The sequence below is a fragment of the Carlito syrichta genome, unplaced genomic scaffold (assembly GCF_000164805.1).
Source record: "Carlito syrichta isolate Samal-C Ts95f unplaced genomic scaffold, Tarsius_syrichta-2.0.1 Scaffold301807, whole genome shotgun sequence".
Classification (NCBI taxonomy): Eukaryota; Metazoa; Chordata; class Mammalia; order Primates; family Tarsiidae; genus Carlito; species Carlito syrichta.
The window spans coordinates 327,564-352,050 of NW_007245903.1; the positions used below are offsets into that span (position 1 = coordinate 327,564).

Here is a 24,487-nt window from a genome sequence, read left to right on the forward strand (position 1 = left end):
TTTTCCCTATCTGAATAAACCAAATAGTGTTAGCTAAAGTCCGCTGGACTCATGGCCAAGAGTCTAAACACAGTCCTGACTTGAAAGGCTGCTAGAGTCCAAGGGCAGGATGCCCGGGTTGAAGCCTCCTGTTTTTTTGTGACCTTGAGAAAGCAGCCTACCATCCCCAGGCCTCAGTTTCCCCATCTGTAAGACAATAATAGTAACTACTTTATGGTATCAGTTGTTAAAATGAGAATTAAAAGGAGTTAATACATGTATCTGGCACCTGGAAAGATGAGCGTGTGATTATTGTCATTGCTCCTTCCTAATCAGAATGGAACAGCTGGGGACTTTTTATCAGGACACATTTGTATTATCTTGTGGAAATGCCCAAAAGAAGACAACATATGGTCTGGAACTCAAGAGAACATGCAGCTAGAGATACAGACATGAAAGTCATAGTGTGTGAGTAGCAGTTAAAACATCAAAAGTGGGCAATATTGTTGGGAAGTGACAGAAACATGAGAAACATCAACATGTATGGTGGTGGGCAGAGGAAGATAAACCTGCCAGAAAACCAAGAAGAAAACCAGTAGGCAACGTTTTCCCAAGTCTAAGGTTTTGAGGAAGAGAATGTTACCGTCAAATTCCACAAATAAGCTCAGGCAGGTAAGGACTAAAAGATACTTGTTACATATAATAATTAGGCAGTCACTGGTGATTTTGGTGATGAGAAGCAGGAGAACGAGTGGAGGAGAGACTGGGAGTTGATGACATGAAGACAGCAGGAGGAGGCAACAAGTCCCAAAACCCTAGGCAAGAAGGAAGACAAGCCGGGCTCGGTGGCTCAGCCTGTAATCCTGCTCCTTGGGAGGCTGAGGTGAGTGGATTGCCTGAGCCCACGGGTTCAAGACCCGCCTGGGCAAGTTGGACTCATCTCTACAATAAATCGAAAAATTAGCCAGGCATGGTACCGCGCGCCTGTAGTTCCAGCTACTTGGAAGGCGGAAGGATCGCCGGAGCCCAGGAGGTTGAGGCTGCGGTGGCTGGGAGTGGCCGCTGCACTCCAGTCTGGGCAACAGAGCAAGACTCCAACTCAAAAAAAAAAAGAAGGAAGACAAGCAGAATCTGGCAGAGGCACATGTGAAGTCAGGAGAGAGCAACTACAAAATTAAGACAGCAAGGGGCTGTGACTGATCAAATATCCGGGACTTATTGGGTGCTGGCCACATTCTAATTCTTTTTCCTTTTTTTTCTGACTTGGTGTTTCACTGTGTCACCCAGACTGGAATGCGGTGGCACGATCAGGACAATCATGGTTCACAGCAGCCTCGACCTTCTGGGCTCAGGCAATCCTTCTACCTTAGCATCCTTAGTAGCTGGGACTACAGGCACACACCACCACGCCTGGTTTATTTATTTATATAGGTATTTATTTATTTATTATGTAGCTATTTATTTATTTTGTAGAGACAAGGTCTCACTATGCTGTCTAGGCTGGTCTTGAACTCCTGGGCTCAAGCAATCGACCCGCCTAGGCTTCCCAAAGTGGTGGGATTACAGGCATGCACCACTGTACTGGCCCACATTCTAATTCTTGATCTGATCAGTGGCTACACAGTTGTTTACTCATTCACTTTGTAATTATATGTTAAACTGCACTGCATGACTTATGTGCTCTCCACATAGATGCTATTTCTTCAATAAAAAATGAAATGCATTTCTTAAAGGAGAAAGACAAGCATTGTGTATATGTATGTGTACACATATATTAGTTTTTAAGGCAAACAGCTGATTTCAATAAGATGTGAGGTGAAGCTAACTAACTGCTCCCTGATGCTTCCATCCTTTCTTTTTTCCCTGAGTATGAGTCTGTACCAAATCTTGCAGTTAAGTTGGGCTGTGTCACTAGTTCTGGGTAATGCAGTGGGTGCAGAAATGGCATGTATCACCTACAGGCCTGGCCCTTAAAATATCCCCCATCTTTGTGGCTGGAGGATGAATTTCAAAGTGGTAGAGCCACATGCGAGTCACCCCTTAGAGAAAGTCGCCCAAAAGAGAAGTCTGGCCCATATCAAAAATGTTTCTCTTTTTGTGTTGTCACAGAGAGTTTTGAATTGTATGTCATAGCAGCTGATAATCATTATTTAGCCTAAAGATGTAAGCATGAAAATAAAATATAACTTAGTGTGCAGCATAATAACAAAGCATTGCTGCTATGATGGCCAAAACAGCTGTGCTTTTTGATATGAAATTCACTTGAAAAGAACACAAGTATATGGAAATTAAGACAAATGGGCAACTAACTATAAGCTATGTGGAGACAACTGCTAGAAAGAAACTCAAGGACTTCCACCTCCTGGTATCCAGCCAAGCTTAGAGGCTGCAAAGATGGTTGTATGGAAAAATATGTGTTATTTCAACTATCACATACAACATCTGATTCTATTACAGTGGGTATAAAGTTTTGCTGGCAGGCACAGTACTAGAGGAAACAGTAATACACATTTTCTATCCTGGAAGAACTACCTGTGTAAACCTCGAAGCACAATTTTAATACAACCACCATATATCAACACTGATAGAAAGACTCACAAGCATATGACAGTTTACATCAACAGCAAGAAAATATTTTCAGTTCCATTCTATGACTCGAGAACCTTTTGACTTAATAACATTTATTATGCCAGGCTGCTCAAGAATGGCATGTTCATATGAAGATCACTCTACTGACTTTATACCCTCTTGATTGGGAAGGGATTGTCAGTAGTCAGCGTATCTTTATTACGCCTCCTGGCTGCTAAGTATTCTCACAAATAAAAGCCTTAGTGAACTTGACCCTGATGATCTAACCCAGAAGATGACAGGGTTGGTACCTAGCTCCGAGTGAACCATATCAGCAAGCCACGGAAATCCTCCTTGCCAAAGAAGTCTGCCCCAGTCAAAGGACAGACTGCAAGGTCAGCCAATTCCCAGGGGGAACACAAGGATATCTAGGTGGAACCTGCCATTTTGAGGTGTCAAATAGACATAGGTAGTAGAAATGAGGGCTGTTCACATTTTTTTCTTCTTTCACGCACTTTAGAGAATTGTATACTTGCCTTCATTTACCTTTGACTGTATTTGCCCAAATGGAAAGGGAACAGACGTTACCTCTCTGCCTTCTGGTCAGAAGTTTTCAGAATCAGGGTGAGACTAGTCTCATCCCCTTTTCCCACCAGAGTGAGTAAAAGAGCTGAGCCACTAGCCAGTCTACTTTGCACTCATAGCATGAACAAGAAATAAATACTCCTTGCATTAAGCATTAAGCCCACTGGGGTCTTGGAGACTCTTTCTTACTGCAGCATACCTATGCTATCCAGACTGATACAGTGTTCAGGTGGAGAAGCAGGCAGTTGGATATGTGATTCTGAAGCAAGGAAGGGATACAATGTGGAGAATTGCAAAGACATCAACAAATAAACAATGAGATTGGGTGAGATGAACACAGGAACTAGTGATGTTATAAACAGTCCACGAAAACTCCAAGATACTGAGCAGTCTGGGAGATGAAGGAAGTCCCATGGATTGAAAAGAATTGGCAAGAAAACAAGAAGGAAAGGCTGTAGAACGAAATATCCTGGAAGCCAAAGGAGGTGTGTCCAGGAGAAGAAAGTGTCCATCGAAGTTAACACTACCTACCGATCTGAGGATAAAACGTTGACAGGTTTAACAATGCCTACATTTAAGTGACCTATGTAAGCAGTTTTGTTAGGTGTAAGCCAAGGTGGCTTTTGCACTTTGTCCTGGGAATAAGACAAAAGGAGTCAATAGCTGAGGTGAATCTTTCTACGGCGGGTAGCATATTCTGATACTGCTAAATTTGCTGCTTTCATGCAAGGAAGCTAGGTACATTTTTGTCTTTAACAGCATTTAACAGGTCTCATTGTGTCGTTGTTTCATAATTTAATACCACCTTCCTGTCACCCTGAAATCAGAGAACACTTTTCATCTTTCTGGAATCTTTGCTCTGTCATTCTCACCTCTCTTTATCTCTCTACATTCTATTAATCCCGTCCTGACATTTCAAGAAAATATTCTAGAAAATGTCTCTTTTTCAAACATGAATTATTCTCTCAGTACTTGATCTCATCTTCTTTGAGGATCTCATTTTCATGTGTATTATACTGTATTGTTGTTTATTAAATTATTCATTTGTAATAAATATCAAAATTTCACAATGCCCTTCAGTCTTCTCTGACTACAGGAAGCAAATGTAGAAATAAATCATTTCTTTAGTCTGAAAATTCCAGTGTTCTTTAGTCTGAAAATTCCAGTGTTGCCTAGCAATGGAAGTATTTTAAACACAAAAAAGTACAATATACAATGTTGTCAAATAACGGCACAGAAAAAAATAATAAGGGACCGCTCTCCCTTTTTTCCCAAAAGTATTTCATGTCTTCAGATTCTGTGCCGTAGAAAACATTGGTCCATGACTGATAACATTCAGTTAGTTAGTGTAGGAAATAAAGCATCATGCAAAACATCTATTCCTTAATTTTCCACATTACATTTAAGTACTCTAACATGTCTGTTGTGAACAATTTACTCTTCCACTACATAAATATCTTCCTCCCTTTGAGTTAGCATATATCCTATTAAATAGTAGTTGAGCCATTCAATGTTAAGACATTTATTTTCACAGACGCACACATAGTAAATATCTTTTGGGTTACAGAAGGCTTGCTAAATTGACATTTATAGGACTAGCTAAACTAAATTTCTATTTTTTTTCTTTTTATTAAGTCTTTAGCTTACTTTGGAGATATTCTTGCAGACTTCCATGTCTCATCAACTCTGTAATAATATAAATTGGATCTTCTAAAGTGCAAACAGCATAAAGCTGGATAAGCTTTGGATGTCTTAGGCTCTTCATTATCTGTGCCTCCCTCAGGAAGTCATTTGGATCCATTGAACCTGAAACAAGAAGAGGAGGAAATCACTTTATGTTATTGAGGCATTCCTATCCTCACAGCAGCCTGGTGGGAATCATCAAGATTGCTTCCTGCCTCTCAGTAAAGTAAGAGCATCAGTGTCACAAATCTTCAGAGTTATCAAGAAGAGAATCAGTTCAGCCAGGGCAACCTAATAACTAGATATGTTGGTGCATCAGGGGTGTGCAGTTTATGTGTTACGACCTATAGGTGAACAGAGGTTGATTCAGGTCTGGATGAAAAATGAAGGAAAAGGGAGAGACTGGCAGTCTACTTGATGAGAGAAAGCAGGCATCTTTATACAAAGAAAGGACATTCTACTAACACGAATGCAGGAAGATGCTGCAAATTTAATTACTAAAGCCAGAGCTTTTTTTCCCAGGCACCAGAGAAGACTGATAGCTACCCTGTCCTTGGTGTCGACTGTGAAACAGCTGGGGGAAAAAAAGCCTAAAACAATGACATTCTGCCATATATTTATCCTTAATTCTGTAAGAACATAGAGTGTAGTCACATAGAAAACATTCAAAGTCATCCCCAAAACTTAAGTGTTTTTTAATACCAGTTTTATATGTTTATCTTGAAACTGATATTCAACATCTTTCTCCTGTATGATTTGCTTCCACCAGTCAGATTCTTAGTAGCTTGACCAAATGATAATGGAGACAGTATGGGGGTTATTTCTGAAGACTCGTCTACAATTAAATCATATTTAAATGGCTAATCTCTAGCTCACTATGCAAGGTGTCAAATAATTACCATGGAATAAAGCCTAAAAGGAAGAAAGCTATCTGAAGTTCATATTGCATTACTAATTATCAAATCTTATATTTCTTTTTAGGTATGATGTTTTAGGGACATTACCGTAATTAAAGGAATACTGTTATTTCACATCTCAGTATTCTCTAGGGATAATGTAAATATCATTTCTACAGAAGCCCAAAGAGACCACTGCATTCATCACCCTCTCCATGTTGATTTCACAACTGATATTTGACACCAGGCATGGATACACTTAGACATTCTAAGGTAATACTGTGACTTGTTTATGAACATGACGTTAAGAAGAGGTGTATGTGACCTACAGGTTATTTCACATAGTCTACAATGAAGAAGTTCAGAACCAACCCAGGCCTGATCAAACTCTGGATTCTAGACAAATCTCAGCTCTTCCACTGGCTCCCTGTGTAATTCTGTATGATCCTGAGCAAGATCTCAAACCTCTCTGAACTTGTTTCTTCATCTGTGAAATGTGGCTAATGAGCTTGCTGACATCATAATAAGATCATTATCTGGTTCATTGCAATGCCTAGTCAATGACTGTCAGCCATTATTTCTTTCATCACTAATATGCATCACTCTTGGGAAAACCAAACAGATCAAAAGTATTTTTTCACAGGCTGAGGAGAAGGGACAAGGACTTAGAGCGGGAGAGTAGGGGAGAATGGACCATCCTCTTTTCCATCACACGTTTCTGTGCTGCCTCAATTCCCTTTCTACCATTGACTTACTCCACATACTCAGATAGGATTGAAATTTGGAATCATAGTAGCAGAATGGAGCTGAGAATAAAAACAGTGCCTCAACCATAACAAAGGCCTTTGTTCTCGGATATTACCACTGGATTGTCAATGGAGTAGTGACTCCCCTTGCCCCGAAACACCACACACACACACACACAAATCTGATTCTGAAGCTTCCCATGATGGCAGCAAATATGATCAGATTTAGATAATTTATATATACTGTGTATATAATGCCTGGTGTGGCTGTTAGATCCATGGAATGTAGGACGCTCAAACTCCAACCAGACCACTTGCAAGAGCTGAAATCATGGGACATCATGAGAGTCTGCCGGTGAAGGTTTTTCAGAGCATGACTTCATGACTGTGCTGGTTACAGTTGACCAGTTGCAGACTAAAAGAAGCCCGATCCCAACCCAGCTAGCAATACAACATTAAATATTAATTTTTGCCTGTCACAGCTACTGTGGGAGTTCATTTCAGGCTCATCTTTATTGCGGTCTAGTCTGCTAAGCAATAAATAGCTGCTGAGATTGATTAATGGCCCCAGTGAAGTGAAGACATTTAACCAATCACTAAAGCTGTTTGCTGCTATTACACTGTAAATCAATAATAATTATTCCTGTTGGGGAGAAAACTATCGTGGCTTTTTTTAATATAAGAAATCTGATTTTTCTTGTTCTCTTTTGACCTCTCAAAGCCCTTCCTTAGAGAGTAATGTTAGAAAGGACATCTCATTACCTCTTTTGGGAAAGGAATGGTTAGATTGGACAATAAAGTTTAGTTTCAATCATCGACGAGATTAGAATTCAAAAGCCATATACGCACAGTGATTGTGAAAATCTCAGGTGCTGGAAGAGACTATCCTCACCTGGAGGATTCTGTGACAACTGACCACTTCAAAGTGCCTCTGTAGTGTTCGTCTGGTAAATATAAATGCTACAAAACTGAACTTCTGCACCTGCAAACCTGCACTCCAATGGACACATCTGTCCCCAGCCCACAGAAACCAGCACCCATTAAGAACTCGATGCTAATACTTTATGCACTTGACTCACTTTGTCCTCACAGAACCCTCGACAGTCAGAACTACTGCAATTCTGACTTCCAGATGAGGATATTCAGAAAGGTTAAAAAATTGTCCAAAGTCACAGAGGGCAGAGCCAAGCTCGAGTGCAGGTTTATGTGATACCAAAGTTGACGCTCCCAACTGTCACAGCAGAGGGTCCCCATGTTTTCAGTTCACAGCACCTTTAGTGTCTTAGTTACTTTTGTCACCATGCCCTTAAGCCAAAATGAATACCTAACCATTCTTCTGATTACTTGGTTAGATCCACACAATTTAAGGAGCATTTGTTCTAACAACTTAATAGTTATTTGAAAAAGTAACAGGTAAATTGAAAGAAAGAAATTTTTTTTTCATTCTTAACCACAGTTACTTACTAAATTGATGTATATACCTATAATTGGGCACTGTGCAACTTCTCAAGTCTTGAAATCAGATGGAACAAGGCAACCCTCATCCTAGTCCACGGATTTGTGTGTGTGTATGTGTGTATGCTGCTTTTTATCATAGCAATTATCAAAAACCCAGCTTCACATAAATAATGATGTCAGCAAAAGGAATGTAACATGATCTAAAGTTGAAACTATGAACTACTTGGGCCATTTACACAGTATTCAAAATGTTTACCTCAGAACATTTAAATATTTCATAGCATGGCTGTGAATTCTCCACGGTGCCCCGGTGAGCCTTGGCACTCAGTTTGAGAACCATGATGTTACCATCCTGCTACCAAGCACACTCAACTGTTCAAGTTCTGCCCCCCCTGGGTGCTTTCTAAATCTCCTAGAAGTCTAGGCTAGGTAAACAGTAGAGGCCCCCAAAGAACTATAATCTTGCCTTAACAGGTCATTAGAAATAGGTATGGGGCTACCACTGTAATGTTGCTCTTCACAGACTCTCTTCCAGATAGTGATGCAGCAGAGACAGACATGGGTTCCAATCTCAGCTCTGTCACTTACTATGTGATAATAATAGTGTTTTTGGTCACCTACAATGCAGGCACTATGCAAAGCATTTCTACTAATGACCTAATTGTATCTTCATTATAACCCTGCAAGACTCATTTTATTGTTATTTTTATTTTACAAATGATAAAACTGAAGCAGAGAGTATTTTAAAATTTTGTTCAAGATCATATGACTTGTAAGTCATTGAAAAGTTACTTAACCTCTCCAAATTCTCTTACCTCACCTTTAAAATGGAGGGAGTAAAGTCTGGCTGAATAAATATTGATTTTAGCAAACTTTTATTTACCACCACAGGGAAAAGGAAGATGAAAGAAAATATAGATCCTACATTTTCAAATACAAGGTTTTTAGATGCATCATTTTGCCTTTTAACCATACACAATTAGGATTTAATAAAATAGTTGTTCCCTGGATAGCACCACGATTCCATCTGATTTTTTGTAAGGTATTTTCAATTACATCAGTAGTTTTTAACTAAGATTAATGGGAAAGGTGAGAAGGACACCGGAAAACCAAATCCTAGCTCTAGGGAAGAAATGTGATGTTAGAATCTTGAATCAGAGCTATTTTAAGACTTATCTGGCTTAGGGGAGTGTGCTCTCATCTTTATATTTTAAATCCTTATCCATAGGTTGTGGTCACCTGAGCTAGAGAGAATGACCACAACTCCTGCTGGGTGCCAGCACTGGCTGTTGTGTGACCTCTCAGACATCAATGGTAGCAAGTCGAGCTCATGAAAGGCCACATGTGTCATCTGATGTCCAGTGTGTGCGCACCTGGCTTCAGTGTTTTCACTGCCACCGGGGTGGTGTTGTTCCACAAGCCTTCCCACACCTCGCCAAACTGGCCGGACCCCAGGCGCTTCAGAAGCTGCACGGAGTTGCGATCTATCTCCCACTGGTCCACAGTTTTGTAGGACAAATCGAAAGGAGCTGGGACCTGGATCTGTCTCAGAGAATAATGAAGACACTTGTAAGAAAAAAGGCAGGCTTCATATTGTGTTGTTGTTGTTGAAAACAAAAGCTTAACTGTTCCTTTTTTTGTCTTTAAATTTGTTTTAAATTTTAAAATAGTTAATACACAAGTATAGATTGCATATATTCAAGATGTACAATATGACAAATTGGTATACATATGCATTAAGCAATGATTACCATAATCAACTTAGCACATCCATCATCACTCATGCTGTACATTAGATTCCCAGAACTTGATCATTTTATAACTTAAAGTTTGCATCCTTTGACCAACAGCTCCTTATTTCCCCGCCTGCCCAGCCTCGGTAACCACTATTCTACTCTCTGAACTAAGAGTTCAACTTTCTAGAATCCACATATCAAAGAGATCATGCAGTACTTGTCTTTCTGTGTCTGGTTTGTTTCTCTTAACATAATGCCTAGCTGCTTCTTAAAGGAAATGTTGCTTTTAAAAACAAAATACTGCAAATTGCATTCTAATGAATTCCAACCAAAAAACGATGGTGGGAGAATCAGCATTAGTAACTCTTCAAACCAAGTCAGACATCTTGTTGCCTTCTGTCCTGTACCTAGTGCCATCCTCACACAGGTCTGGAATGACTTCTCTTGGCCTCCACCTTGCTAACTCCTCCCAATGTCAAGACCCAGTTGAAGTTCCACCTCATCCACAAAACTTTTCCAAACTCTTTGACTATGTTATTTAGTATACAGATCAAATATTTTGCATAATTAAATTTTTATCTCCTTTAAAACTCATCTTTTTTCTTCAATTCTTCATTCATTTCTTCATTTGTTTGGCACATTAAAATTTTTTAAGCATCAATGAGGTGCCATTTTGTAAACAGAACAGGCAAAACCCCTGCCTTCCTAGAGCTTAAAGTCTAATTCGCCATGTGACAAATGGTCTGTGTTTCAACTACTAAGCTCTGTTGTTATGGCACAAAAGAAGCCAAAGAAAATGAGTAAGTGAATAAGCATCCATTTCAATAAAACCTATTTATAAAAACAAGCATGGGACAGTAGTGTCTCACAGGTCACAGTTTACCTGTCCCTGCCTTAGGTAATCAAATAGCAATTTTTTTTCTTTTTCTGAACTGACATCACTTAACAGATACTCAAATATCTGAAGGGGAAAAGTTAACATCAAACAAAAATGAACAAATCTTGAAAGCACTTCACCTTTAAGCATGGTTTTCCCAGCTTGACACACAAGCCATCACTAGTCTTGGTGTAGTGGCTTACAAGTTCGCTCAATGTCGAAAAGGTTCTTCTCCGGGTAAGAAAAAAGCCCCCTTCATCCAATCGTCTGATCCTGTAGTGTTTTACAACTCCTCCATCTAAAACTGGAACCCAAAACAAGTCCCGTTAATAAACTTCTTGCTAAAGCCAAACAGATTTATTTTGTGGTGATATTTTCAATGCATGAAATGAATGTTTTACAAAATTTTATGCATTTCTCGACGTTGTCTCAGAAAAGAATTAAGAAAGTTTACAAGGGATAGATAGCAACAAGAGTGAGAAAGAATTGGAAAAGAATACCAAAGGAAATATAAGATGAAAGTAAAGGAGGGAGGCTAGCACTAAAATAATAATAATAATAACCAACCATGCTTTGAAGCACACTTGATTAAAACAAGCCATAAAATTGACTCTATCTTTCCAGCAATGCAAGAAGAGAAACCATACCATTTCCGAGATAAGATAAAATCACAAAAGGTTTAGAACCAGTTCAACTCTTCTTGATACAGAGACCAGGGAGGAATTTCTCCCTCAAAATCCTACAACATGGAGACTGAAATGGAGTTGACAGTGTCCTCAATTTTGTGTTACAATAGCATAATATAAGGAACTCTGCAGGGCCATTCATGACACTGTTCCTCAGCACACACTGGAAACAGAATGTCCCAGCACCACTGGCTAAACGCAGTTCCGCAGAGCCTAAGATGATGCAGTCCACATAGGTAACTTTCCAGTGGAATTGCCACATCCAAGGGCAGGTCCTCTAGCACTTACAGCAATAGACAGATTGTGTTATCTGTAGGCAGTCTGACTTGGTACTTTCTTCGGCCACCAATTGTCCCTTCTTCTGTGATCAACACCCCAACTTTCCTCAGAGAATCAATGCTTCTCTAAGAGTATGTGTTCTGGAGAGACCTGGTGACCACCTGGAGTTGGTGAAGGCACAGCCAGGGCAGTCATAGTCAAAGAACCCCAGTACCAGGACTTGTTTTAGGGAGTTCCAGAAAGAGTTTTACTGCTGTTGTTGCTTTGGTTTGGGTTTTCCTGCTAAAAGTTTGGAGCCATTGTCAGAATCCTGGCCCCCAGGTAAGAAGCAAACTTGCTTAAGAGGCAGCCCAGTGGAAAGTCGTCTTGATACAGAAAGTGAAGCTTAGCCCCTGGAGACTGCCAAGCCTGGCTTTTCAACTACAAAAGTCAATTAATTACCTTTTTGCTTAAACTAGTTTGCACAGGTTTTCAGCACTTGTATTCAAAATATTGACCAATACGCTTTATACCTATGCTTTCACTTAGCAAAGTTATTGATAACTACTGAGCAGCATATACCACAAATATAGCTAGTCTGAGTTCCTTGCTAAATATAGAAGCTATGCTTCTGTGATCGGTCAAGCAGAAGCAATGCTCTTAAGAAAGGGAAGGAGACATCTCAATACCCACATGGAAGTGTACTGGGGGCATTCCAATGGCGAGGGTGAAACTTTTCTCAAAAAGTAACTGGCACACACGAGGATAGCTAAAATGAAAAAAAGACAACCAGTATCGAGTATAGCAAGGAAGTGGAGTGATTTTCATCACAGTTGATGCCAGTGTAATTTTCACCACAACTTTTGAAAACTGCCATTGTCTTCTAACATTGAACGTCATCTTATCTACAATAAGGTGATTTCATTCCTAAGTATAGTATCAACACAAGAATGCACAATATATTCACCAAAACTCGTCTATAAGGATGCTTTTAGTTGTATGATTTTTAAGAGTCTACACTTGGAAACAACCCAAAAGTCCATTAACTAATGGATAGAACTATCCAAATGTCTTCAACTAATAAATAACAGAATTAACTAAATGATCGTTGTCCAGCGGAATACTATGCAGACTTGAAAATAAACAAACTCCATCTACGTATAACAAAACAAATGCATCTCACAAACACAAAAATATGGTCCCATTATTAAAAAGCTTGAAAGCAAGAAAAACTATTGGCCTGAGGGGTCAGAGTGTTGGCCTTATTCCATTTCTTGACTGGGTGCATGTTCCATGAATGTATTCACTTTGTATTCATCAAACTAAGCACTTGTAAGGTGTGTACTTTTATTGTGTGCATCATACATCAATTTAAAGGAATACTTTTAAAATGGCTATTTTTCTCCTGTTCATGGACGAATGGAAGATCAAGTCTCCATACTGCAACATCATGGTGCATACTGAATTGTTTCAGTCTGGAAGATTATTAAGGTAAATGCCACCTAATTTTTACCTTGGATATAAAAATTCTCAGTAACATACTTTAAGCAAATAAGTACTCCTGTAAGCACTGTGAGAAACTTGGTTAGGAAATGCCCTGCTAAATAACTGAGCAGACTTGTGGAATAGGGATATTTGCTACATGCCAGAAAAATGCAGGGAATGACAAACAAAAACCAAGACTTGAGTGTGCAACACTGAACTGGAAGGTAGCCTTTTTAACACAGCATCAACAACAGTGATGCGATTCATACAGCAGACAAGCATAACTAATAATTTAATCACACAGTTTTCATTTTCTTCCCATTGCTCTTTAACTTGTGTTCAGTGAGAATAACACTCTCCTGCTCCCACATGAAAGCTGTGGCAATGCCTTTCTGCTCATGTTTAAGTATCAGACTGTACTCTTTCACTTAAAATCACAAGCACAGTCTCAAGTCAAGCCTAGAAGATCCAGGCCAAGACATGAACCAAACACTCGACTACACAATTGGATGTCAAATCTTTCTATTCCTTTTCAGGTTTGTTGTGATCTTTATTATTGAACCCAATCTATTCCATGTCCTACAGATTATAAGTGAATGATAATGCCTGTGTCATTCTTACTGTGAAATACTATGAGTTCAAAATAGCCAGACATCTCAGTAGTTCAACTGCAAAAAATATAAGGCTACCTATAAAATAAAATGGAATCATCCATCAGTGAAGTCACTGATATCATGATTGAATTGAGTTAAAGGACAAGAGATCCTGTGTTTACATCTACTCTCATTAATCAGTTTGACTTAGGGAAAAATGTTTCACCTGTTAACTGATTAATCTACCAGAATATGTCCAAGAATTAGGATCCATTGCATGGTGGGGAAGCATGTAAGAGAAGTACAGTAAGTACAGTAAGGATTTGTTTCATGCTGAAAGGATTCAGCTATTCTGCACATTCACTTCTATGTGGACTATACCATAGGATGACTCATGACCTGACTGACTTCACACTCTGAGTAATTGATTCTGAGGTATCCGCGTCATTCGGATGGACTCTGATGGTTTCAGTCCTACTTGCCAGACCCAAATGCATTTATATGTAGTTGGTGACAGATAGAAGCCCAGTTTTCTTGTAATGTCAAGGTTTTATTTTGTAGTCCTTCCATAAAACTTAAGTAATTCTCACCCTGGAGCTTTTGATGATAGAAAGGTGTTCATCTACCACACATAAAGGAGTGCTGTGAGATTTTATCAGAGAGCACTTCCAAAGAGCTCTCTTCCAACTCTGCTACACCAACAACATATTAAATTATTATGAAATCCAAGAAATTCCAAAATTAACTTTGAAAAACAACATAAATCTAAAGTCAAGGATTACGTCTGCAAGACACAAAGACATCTAGTTGACTCAGTGAAAAATATCAGTATAACAATTACCTTGGTATTTTATAGGTAAACAAATGACTGATTGTGCTGATTCTCATTTTTCAGCTGGTCTTCTGGCATCATCTGGGCATTGCTTTATTCTTGCTGACTGATAATAATCTCTTTCCATACTGAGTAAAACAATATGGCTTCATTGATTGAGCAAAGGATTGAAAATCAAGAACTCACTGCCCTAATCTTATTCTGCCAGTGATTTGTTCTTTGACCCCAGGCAAGGAATTTCATTTCAGTTTCCTTATCTGGAAAATGAGAATAATGATCTTATCTATATAATCCCACAGGGATAGTTTGAGTGTCATTGTTCACAAAGGATGATAGATATTTCTAATGTGCAATATGTGAGTATTGTATTACAATATCAGTGTTGTCAAATAGTATTGTCAACAGAAAAGAGGCACTTCCAAAGTAACATTTTCTACCCTTTGCACAACAATGGCTATATAACACAGTGATCACCAAATATATTAGTGAAGAAATTGCTATTAAGTCTGTGTATGAGAACTCCTGTACTTGTAAGCTGCTGCTTATTTGGTTTGTTTTTGAAAGATTAATTTGTACCTTTCAAAACTATTATAGACATCATTCCCCCAGCAATCATGCTGAGATAGCTATACACCTAAAAGGAAACAACATTTAATTGAGTTATATCTTCCATTAAAACAATTCAAGACGCACTCATTTTACACTGAATTCTGTTCTACAGCAAATAGAGTAGGATTCTAGTATGAGTAGCTGTGAGAGGAATAAATACATATGTCTAAATTATTAAAGTAGCACCATGTAGAAGAGTTGTTCACTCCTTTTCTAGGGAGAAAAATCAACTAAGACCAAAGAGAACAAACAGAACTGATTTATTTTAAGCATATGACTCAACTAGTGGGTCCCAAACGACACCTGGTTCATAGCCAGTAATATTCAGTGTGCTGTGGACATTGGTCAGTAATTTTCTACTAAACTTGTAGATCGAGTTAGGTGAAGACCCATTAAGAAGGTGTCGCCATTAGTTAGCTCAAAAAATGCTTACTAAAAATACTATTTGAGAGCCAGGCTCGGTGGCTCAGCCTGTAATCCCACGCCTTTGGGAGACTGAGGTGAGTGGATTGCCTGAGCCCGCAGGTTCGAGACCCGCCTGGGCAGGCGAGACCTCATCTCTACAATAAAAAAATCAAAAAATTAGCCGGGCGTGTCGGAAGTCTGAGGCAGAAGGATCGCCGAAGTCCAGCAGGTCGAAGCTGCGGTGGCCAGGAGCGGCCACTGCGCTCCAGTCTGGGCGACAGAGTGTGACTCCAACTCAAAAAAAAAAAATTACTATTTGAGGACACATATGACAGCTTCCATGCCCTCGGGTCTTTCAGGATTGTTATTGGTCAAGAAGCCCAGCTGAGGCGACTTTCTAGTCAGAGGCAACATAATTGATAACCCTTGCGGGCAAAAATTACCTCTTTCTTCTACATTACATAGCACAGAAATTGTGGACCTAAACTATACATCTGTTCAAATACTTATCACATTTTTGAGAAAAACACTGGCCTTATTCTCAAGACCCCTATAGTTCAACTCGTTATAGAAATACACCAGCCTCCCACAAATCAAAGCTGGCTCCTAGATGTTAGGACAGAATGTCCATTTTACTGTGTACATATCTGGGATCTAAAGCAGATGAATATCTCTCTAATTAGCAATACATAATTGTGACCTCCAATATTTTGTTAGCTAATTTGATTGAAAATTCTCTGTACAATTTCACATGGAAATAGGATTTGCAGCCACTTATGCTGTAGAGAAACACTCCAAGGAGCAACTTGACTCTTTATTCCTCTCAGGACTTTGACTCCTCACTTGGTGTTATATCTGCAATAAATCACTGGGAATTAACATGCTTAAATTATATTAGCTCAGTTTCTTACAGAAAATCTTTCACTGGGTTAATATAAGATATGACATGAGACCCTGTGTGTCTACTTTCCAAAATTTACCCTGCAGAAATGAATTTACATGCATTTATTTAGTTATATCCCTACCACTTTCCGGAAAGGTTTGAAAGCTTGCATAGACTATACAACAACTCAAAATAAAATCAAATGTAAAACAAGTGGATGCAAGAAATAAGACAAGAGGTGAAGGAAAGGATGATGACTGGGAACAAGGCTAGCAGGCATCATACGGATGTCTTCAGCTGCCATGTGTGTGCGAAAGACGTAGGTCAAAGATTAGCTCCATGTCTTTCTAGTAGCTCACAGTAGAGAGGTCAACGCATTTGGCTACCTGATTCCAGAAGGAAATATTTTTAAACTGTTACTCAAAACACTCATACACACTCACACCCAACTGTAGTTATGTGCCACACAACAACGTGTAAGTCAGCAACAGACAGCATGCACGGTGGTGGGCCCACAGGATCTAGTAGGTCTGAAAAATCCCCACTGCCCCGTTCCCTAGTGGTCATTCTCACATCACAAAACAACACATGACTTGTGTGTTTATGGTGATGCTGGTATAAACTCACCTACTCTGCTGCCTGTTGTACAAAAGTTCAGCACATGCAGTGACGTGCAGTGCATAATGTTTGGTAACGGTAAGTAATGACTATGTTACTGATTCAGGTATTTACTAACTGTGCTTTTTACTGCTGTTTTAGAGTTTACTCCTACTTACTAAAAAAACAAAAAAGCTAGCTGTAAAACAGCCTCAGGCGGGTCCTTCAGAGGGATGCCAGGAGGAAACACTATCATCACAGGAGGTGATAGCTCCATTTGAGCTGCTGCCCCAAGACCTTCCAAGGTACAGATGTGCAGGTGGATGGTTCTGACACCATGTAGGCTCAGGTTAATGTGTGTGTTTATATCTTGGTTTTTAATTTTTGAAAAAGGTTTTACATGTAAAAAATAAAATTTTTTAATAGAAAAAAGTATGTGGATAAGGATATAAAGAGATAAAATATTTTTGCAGAGCTGTACAATGTGTTTGTGTTTTAAGACAAGCATTGTCACAAGAGTCAAAACATGCTTTAAAAAGTTTATAATGTAAAAAGTTACAGTAAGCTAGGGTCAACTTATTACTGAAAAAAGAAAAATTTTTAAATAAATGTAACCTGAGTACACCGTGTTTACAAGGTCTACAGTGTTGTACAGCAGTATTCTGGACCCTCACATTCACTCAACACTCACTCACTGGCTCCCCAGAGCAACTTCCAACCCTGCAGGTTCTTCCATGGTAAGAGTCCTACACGGGAGTACCATTTTGTATCTCTAATACCATATTTTTACTGTATCTTTTCTATGTTTAGATACACAAATACTTTCCATTGTGTCACTGTATTCAGTATAGTTACATGCTACCCAGGTTTGCAGCCCATGGCTAGACCATGTGGCCAAGGTGTGCAGCAGGCTATCCCATAAGTGCACTCTATGATGGTCACACAATGATAAATTAACTTAGAGATGCATTTCTCAGAATGTAATCCTTTCATTAAGCGACCCATGATTGCATTTCTAATAACAAAAGAGAAATTTCTCACGTATGCCCTCATAAAAAAGATAGAACATATAATGAGAAATATCATCATTGACATTCTTAATAGTAAATACACTAACACATTACAAAGAACTGGTTCTTATAATGTCCATTAATGTGGACCAGTTCCCAACATGAAATTCAATAAAGGCACTTGTATTGAGATGCTAAAACAACATAGTTTCATCACCCAAAAGAGAAAAAGCAACATGCTCAAGGATGCTCACTGTAGCATTTTATAAGACTAGATGACTGCCAAATTGTAGCGAATCTGAAAACTGAGAGATAACTGTAAAATTATATAAATTATTTAGCAACAAGAAAAATATACACAATTCATTAAGTGAGACAGTGGGCTCAGAAGAAAGAGAATGTCACACTGCAACATGAGGACACACCTGGCACCTCACATCCCGGAGCCTCCTTGGGAAAGCCATGACTACACGTGGGCAGAGAAGATTAAACCTGTTAACATGAAGATAACTGTGAGACTGGTAGGTTTCTGGGTGTTTTGCCCTCTCTGCTTAAGTCAACTGTAATAAAGGTAGGTGGTCTTTAAAGTAAGAGCATACACTGGTGCATCCAGGTTCTTTGAGGGACAGCATAAGAATCAACCACCTAAAGACAATACCTACACACTTTGCTGAAGACGCTGCCTGACATGGCACTAAATATTCTTTATATAAAGACCCATCAACTTATCTCTCTTTGAACTTGATGCTTAAGATCACATGTCCCATCTTACATAAGCCAGTGAGAAGCACAAGGCATTTCTTTTTGCCTCCTCTGCTGGAGAACCTCAGGCTACACTGATGACTAAACTGTGATAACGGTTTCCCATTAGAGACGCATAATGATCCATGTCTCAGTTCTTTTTCATTTATTTTGTCTTTTTCATGTTTATCTGTATTTTATACCATGTCGCAGCATTATAAGCCAACTGAAGACCTTTTGTAGACATAAGTAAATACATGCACAAATGAAAGGATAAATAATCAAATGACATGGCACACCTACTAAACATAAGAAAGAATTTCTAAGGAAGTGAACTGCTCAGCAATAGAGTAGACTGATTCTCTGGGATTTCTGTTCATGGATGAGATTTGAAGCTTCAAGTGATGAAAGATTCCTCAGAAAAGAAAATGCAATATTAGACTACACATTTCTTGCAAATTCTCCTTCTATTAATGAAAACTCGTGGAGAAAAGAGAATATGATATGTGAACTGTCAGTAATTTTAAAGATGATGTGAGAAAAATAAAGTCCAGAGGTCTGAAGCACAGTTGTTTCCAAGACTGGAATCCAAGACCGGTCATATGAGTGACAGTGAGAGCGGCAGAAACCTTTAATGGCTTATTTCCTGTTTCGTGATTGAAAGGGAAAAAACGGTAATAATATCCTATTTTCTCAGTGCAATGTTGTACATTCCAAAGTTTTCTGGGTGCCATCTTTCCCCTTCCTCTCAAAGACTCTCAAAGCACTCAGAAAGCCTTCTCCTCCATGGGGAAGACCTGGAACTGAAGTCTTCTTCACTCCCGCACCCAGTTTCAGGATTAACTAGACACGTTCAACAGAGTGAACAAGGAACTCAGAGAGAAAGGCAGCATATGGTCGTCAAAGTACCTTAAAATCAATTTTTACTTCCTTTGAAAATACAAAGGAGTATTTTGTATATTGGCTCATTTATTTTCATAGCAGATTATTGTCTCCTTTCATTTTTTTTCACCTTGTTTTTACATATGCAAGACTACTGTTGGTAATCTGCTAACTACTCTTTCTCTTTGCTACCAACAGAGAGCTCTCTCATTTTGGAAATTCCATCCTATTGGATGAGGACCCATGATGTAAGATATTCCTGCTGTTATTTTAGACAAGCATTTGATGAAGGTTCCTGTGATGGCCAACTTTACATGTCAACTTGATTGGGCCAAGAAATGCCCAGAGAGCTGGTAAAACCTCATTTCTGGGTGTACCTGTAAAGATGTTTCCAAATGAGAAATGCATTTGAGTTAGGAAAGAAGATTCACCCTTACCAATGTGGGCGATGTCATACAATCCTCTGAGAGCCTGCACAGAAACAAACAGGAGAAAGATGGGCAGGTCTATCTCTCTCCTTGAGCTGGGACACCATCTTCTCCTGCCCCTGGACATCAAGGAGTGACTGGTTCTTGGACCTTCAAACCCTGGGACTCACACTGTTAGCTTTCCCAGTTCTCAGGCTTCAGACTCTGAGTAACGACCCCACCACTGACTCTCCTGGGTCGCCACTGTGCAGACAGCTTGTCAAGGACTTCTCGACTTCCACAACTGTGTGAGCCAATTCCCACAATGAATCTCCATGTGTATGTGTGTCTGTGTGTGTGTGTGTGTGTGTGTGTGTGTGTGTGTGTGTGTGTGTGTGTATAATTGCTTCTGTTTCTCTGGAGAACCCCGACTGATCTCGTAACAGAGGGCAGACTCTGTTTAGATGCATTTAATTTGTTGTAACTTGGTGCAAACGTAGCTCAGGTCAAGTTCAGTAAACACCTCACATAAAGACAAACCATCTCCCAGTTTCTGCCTGTACTTCGAAGGCTGGCAACCCTCTTCCTAATTAGTCACACACTCCGGGGTCAACCAGGTGAGCAACTGAGAATTACTCAGTGCAGTATATCACTACTCCCAGAAAAAACTGTTCCAAGTACACAGTCCAATGCAGGATGGGCCAACAGCGCCATCTTTCTGTGCAAAAGGTAGCATTCTTTATGAATAAGACAAGCTGTTGAATTTTTATTGAGCATTTGCCCTAGCAAGCACTGTGCTAAGTGCTTTTTTCTGTAATATTTCATTTAATCCTCATAACAACCCTATGGCATAGGAATATTATTTTTACCATGTTACAGAGAAAGAAACTAAAGTTTATGGAGAGATTAAGCAATTTGCCCCAGGACAGAGCAGGTTACTATGAGTGTTATGGTTCAAAACCAGGCAGTGAGTCTCTGAAGCTGGGGTCTTCTGCTATGCTGCTCAGGCTGGTCTTGAACTGGCCTCCAGAGATCCTCTGGCCTTGACCTCCAAAAGTGCTGGGACTACAGGCATGAGCCACTGTGCCGACCTCTGAAGCCATACCCTTAATTCCTGTACAGTCTGCTCCTGTTGTCATTAGCAGGTATGTTTAGGCATCTGTCACAAAGCACTGCTCACAGCTCCAAGAGCAAGTAGACTTGGAGTTTCATTTCAAGATGCTGCCACTGCTGCTACAGTGAAGGTCTCCTCCACCATGGACACTGACTGGAGGGGAACACTGGGGTGCCTCCCCTCCTTGAAGGGTTCCACCTCATCTACAGTCACCATTGCATGCTTCTTGGTCTCACAACCTCTCTGTTCCCACTCTACCCATGCCCCCAAGGCTGGTCCTGACCAAGGATGTCACATGACCTCCCATCCCATCCAGGTCTCATGGCAGATGTTTAGCTCCCCAGATGGTGAGGGACATGTTGGGCCTCCAGCCTCTCTTTGTGGTGCCACCCTCACCCTGATCTTCTGGAGTCCTGCAGTTTTCCCAGGAAACACACCAGGGATTGTGTTCAGGTCATCTCATTTCCCAGTTGCCGTCCTCAACTTGAATCCTCTCTCTCAAAGAGCAGCATTGCCAGCCTAAGACTCAGCCTTACAGCTGGAGGCCTCCCCCTTCTGCCCGCTGACTTCCAGTTGGGCCTCATGTACCATCAGCCCCCCACCACCCCCTGCCCTGCCACCTCCATGATAGCCCTGGTGTGTTTTGGGAGCTCGTGCTGCCTCCTTGTCTCCAGTCTCAGTGTCCATCATCCACGGCCAACAGCGGAGTCTCTCTGAAACCTGAATACGGCCTTATTATTCTTCCCTGAAAGCTCTTCAAGTGTCCCCACCGCTGAAGTCCAGATCCCATCAAAATCCTCTGCTACCTCCATCCCACTGATCCTAAAATGTTGATGTTGATGTGCAGTTCCTGAAGACACTGTACTGTTTCCTATCTCTACGCATTTGCACATGGCTAACTCCACATAGAAAACCGTCCTGTCCACACATCACAGACGTTCACTTCTCAGGTCCTGCTCAGGCATCCTCCCCCACAATGCTTCCCAACCTGAGAAACAGAGCAGCCTGGTCCTTCATACTGACCAGGCATCCTCCTCTAGTACTGATTGCATTCCATGGTGTTGTTCCTGTGTGTCCACACTGTGCCTCTCCTCCTGAACTCCCAGCCCTTTGATTGCGGAGACCATGACTTGGTGTTTTTATTGTCCTAGTGCTTAGCACAGGACTGTCACCTCATCACCCTCGTCATCATCACCCATGACCAATATCTACTGCTCTTGTTGTGTGTCCAACATGGCACCACATGCATCACATACGTTATCTCAGCAAGTTCTCACACCAGCCCTGGAAAGGGAGCTAGGATGGCTTAAAAGAGTTGTTCAAGGTCACCCAGCTATGGAGGGACAGCGCTGAGACTGAAACCCAGAGAGGTTGATGTCTTAAACTCTGCGACCTATTGACCCAATAAAAGTTCTCAACACATGCTTGATGAATAAGTAGCTACACAAACGAACACAGGAATAATGAATCTACAGAAGTTGGTCTTAAGCAAAGCACAGTCTGCCAAATGCATTTTGATGTTTATTCCCCTCGTTTTTTGTTTGTTTGCTTTCCCCCTGGAATCCCATTGAAAGTTCCTACTCCTGCTTTCCTTTTCCCACGCAAAGTCTAAGAGGGATCATCATCTCCAACAGCTGCTGAATTAGACTTGTAAGACCCACATCAAATCCTATTGTGAACTTGCTAAAATACAATAAAAATGTTTAATCCACTTTTGGGGACAACTGTGTTTCAACATGCTGATTCAGTGGTAATTTAGAGGCCTTCACAAGAAACTCAAAGAACGTTTATCTTTCCGTTCAGGGAAGCTTCAATAGGCACATTCGTAACGACTTGTGACTGGAACGCTGCGTGGTAGTTATAGTGAGCCCATCCTGAGCACATATATGAAGGGAAGGGTGTGGCAAGGGCCTAGACTTGCTCTCAGGAAGAGTTGGCTTGGAAACGAGCTCAGTTACTTACCTGCAAGGCAACTTTCTCATTCTATCCAAGCTTCAGTTTCCTCATCTGTAGGTTTGAATGGAACATGCCCTACAGGGTCATTGTAAATATTATAATAAATGTACCTAAACCAGGGCTAGTGTTCTGTGCATAGTAACTACGGTTCTTTGCCTCCAGAATCCCACACAACGACATCACTAAGTCTGACTTTTCAGAGTCTTTCCTTGGGTGGCTTCTCTTTCCTTCAGGGACTAGAAAGTCAGGTAATGACAGAGATGGGGTGAGGGCAAAACGCTGCAGCTAAGGTTGTTAGGAATGCTTTAAAATATCTAGATGCTACACTGTTTATTTTAAAAAAAGAATGATGAGAGGCAGAAAGATTGCCTGAGTCCAAGAGTTCAAGACAAGCCTGGGCAATATAGCAAGACCTCATCTCTGTAAGCAGTCAAAAAATTAGCCAGGCGTGGTAGCACACACTTGTATTCCCAACTACGCAGGAGGATGAGGCATAAGGATCACTTGAGCCCATGAGGTCAAGGCTGCAGTGAGCCATCATTTTGCCACTGCACTCCAGCTGGGCAACAGAGTGAGACCTCAACTCAAAAAAAAGTAAAAATAATGATAAATGAGATCTATATCTTATATTTCTTTTTTAGGGTTTACAAAGCATTTTCACATACACTTTTTTTTTTTTGTATGGTGGAATGGCTTTCCACATAAGCTCTCAGTCAGATTACCTGGCACAAATCTCAGATTCTTTACTTTCTGGCCGTGTGACATTGGGCAAGCTATTTTAATCTTTTCCTGCTTCGGTTTCTTCATTTGTAAATCGGTGGTAATAATAGAACCTATCTTGCAAAGCTGTGAAAATCAAATCTGTTAACACATGTAAAGAGGTTGAAGACAGTGCCTCGCACATAGTAAGCACTCTGCAGATATTATTCTTATTATCACCAGCTGATAAGGTAGACAGGACTGGTGCTGCAACTATTTCATAGATAACAAACTGAGACTCACACAGTGGATGCCCAGAACTTCTGATTTCCAATCTAGAGTAAAATCATTGAGATAAAGAAAAAAAATAAAGAGGAAATTATCAATACCATCTCCCAAAAAGCAACAAATTAGAATCTTAGATGCTTATTATATCACACAGTTATTTTCATAATAGTCAATTTTCAATACTTGTCATTTTGTGGGTCTCAGTTACTCAAGGCCACTTTTGCATCATTAGCTTATGCAGTTACTTAGGACTGGGACGATTTCCATGAGACATGAGGTCACTTATCCATTCTCTTCTCGTCTTTGCCACAACTTCTAGTAGGTGGGGTCTCCTTCCCCATCCCACTGGCGTGGGACGCAGTCATGCAACTTGCTTTGGAGAATGGAGTAGGGGCAACATGACAAATGGCCAATTCAGCAAACCCCTCAGTAGTCTAGCAGGTTTGGCTGCCCCCACCTTCTGCTCTTCACCAGAGCCCAAACAAGAGCCACTCCCTGGGCCCGAATCCAGAAG

The 24,487-nt window shown here is 40.3% G+C and overlaps 1 protein-coding gene across 1 annotated transcript in view; it reads right to left on the reverse strand.

Annotated features, from left to right (window-relative positions):
* FRK (fyn related Src family tyrosine kinase) overlaps nucleotides 1–24,487 on the reverse strand; it is a 96,162-nt gene that overhangs the window by 3,995 nt on the left and 67,680 nt on the right. The window contains exons 3-5 of the mRNA XM_008055270.1: nucleotides 10,669–10,832; nucleotides 9,289–9,457; nucleotides 4,780–4,938 (exon numbers count right to left, since the gene is read on the reverse strand). Of these exons, the coding sequence (XP_008053461.1) occupies nucleotides 4,780–4,938; nucleotides 9,289–9,457; nucleotides 10,669–10,832 (492 nt within the window). The remainder of the gene's footprint in view (nucleotides 1–4,779; nucleotides 4,939–9,288; nucleotides 9,458–10,668; nucleotides 10,833–24,487) is intronic.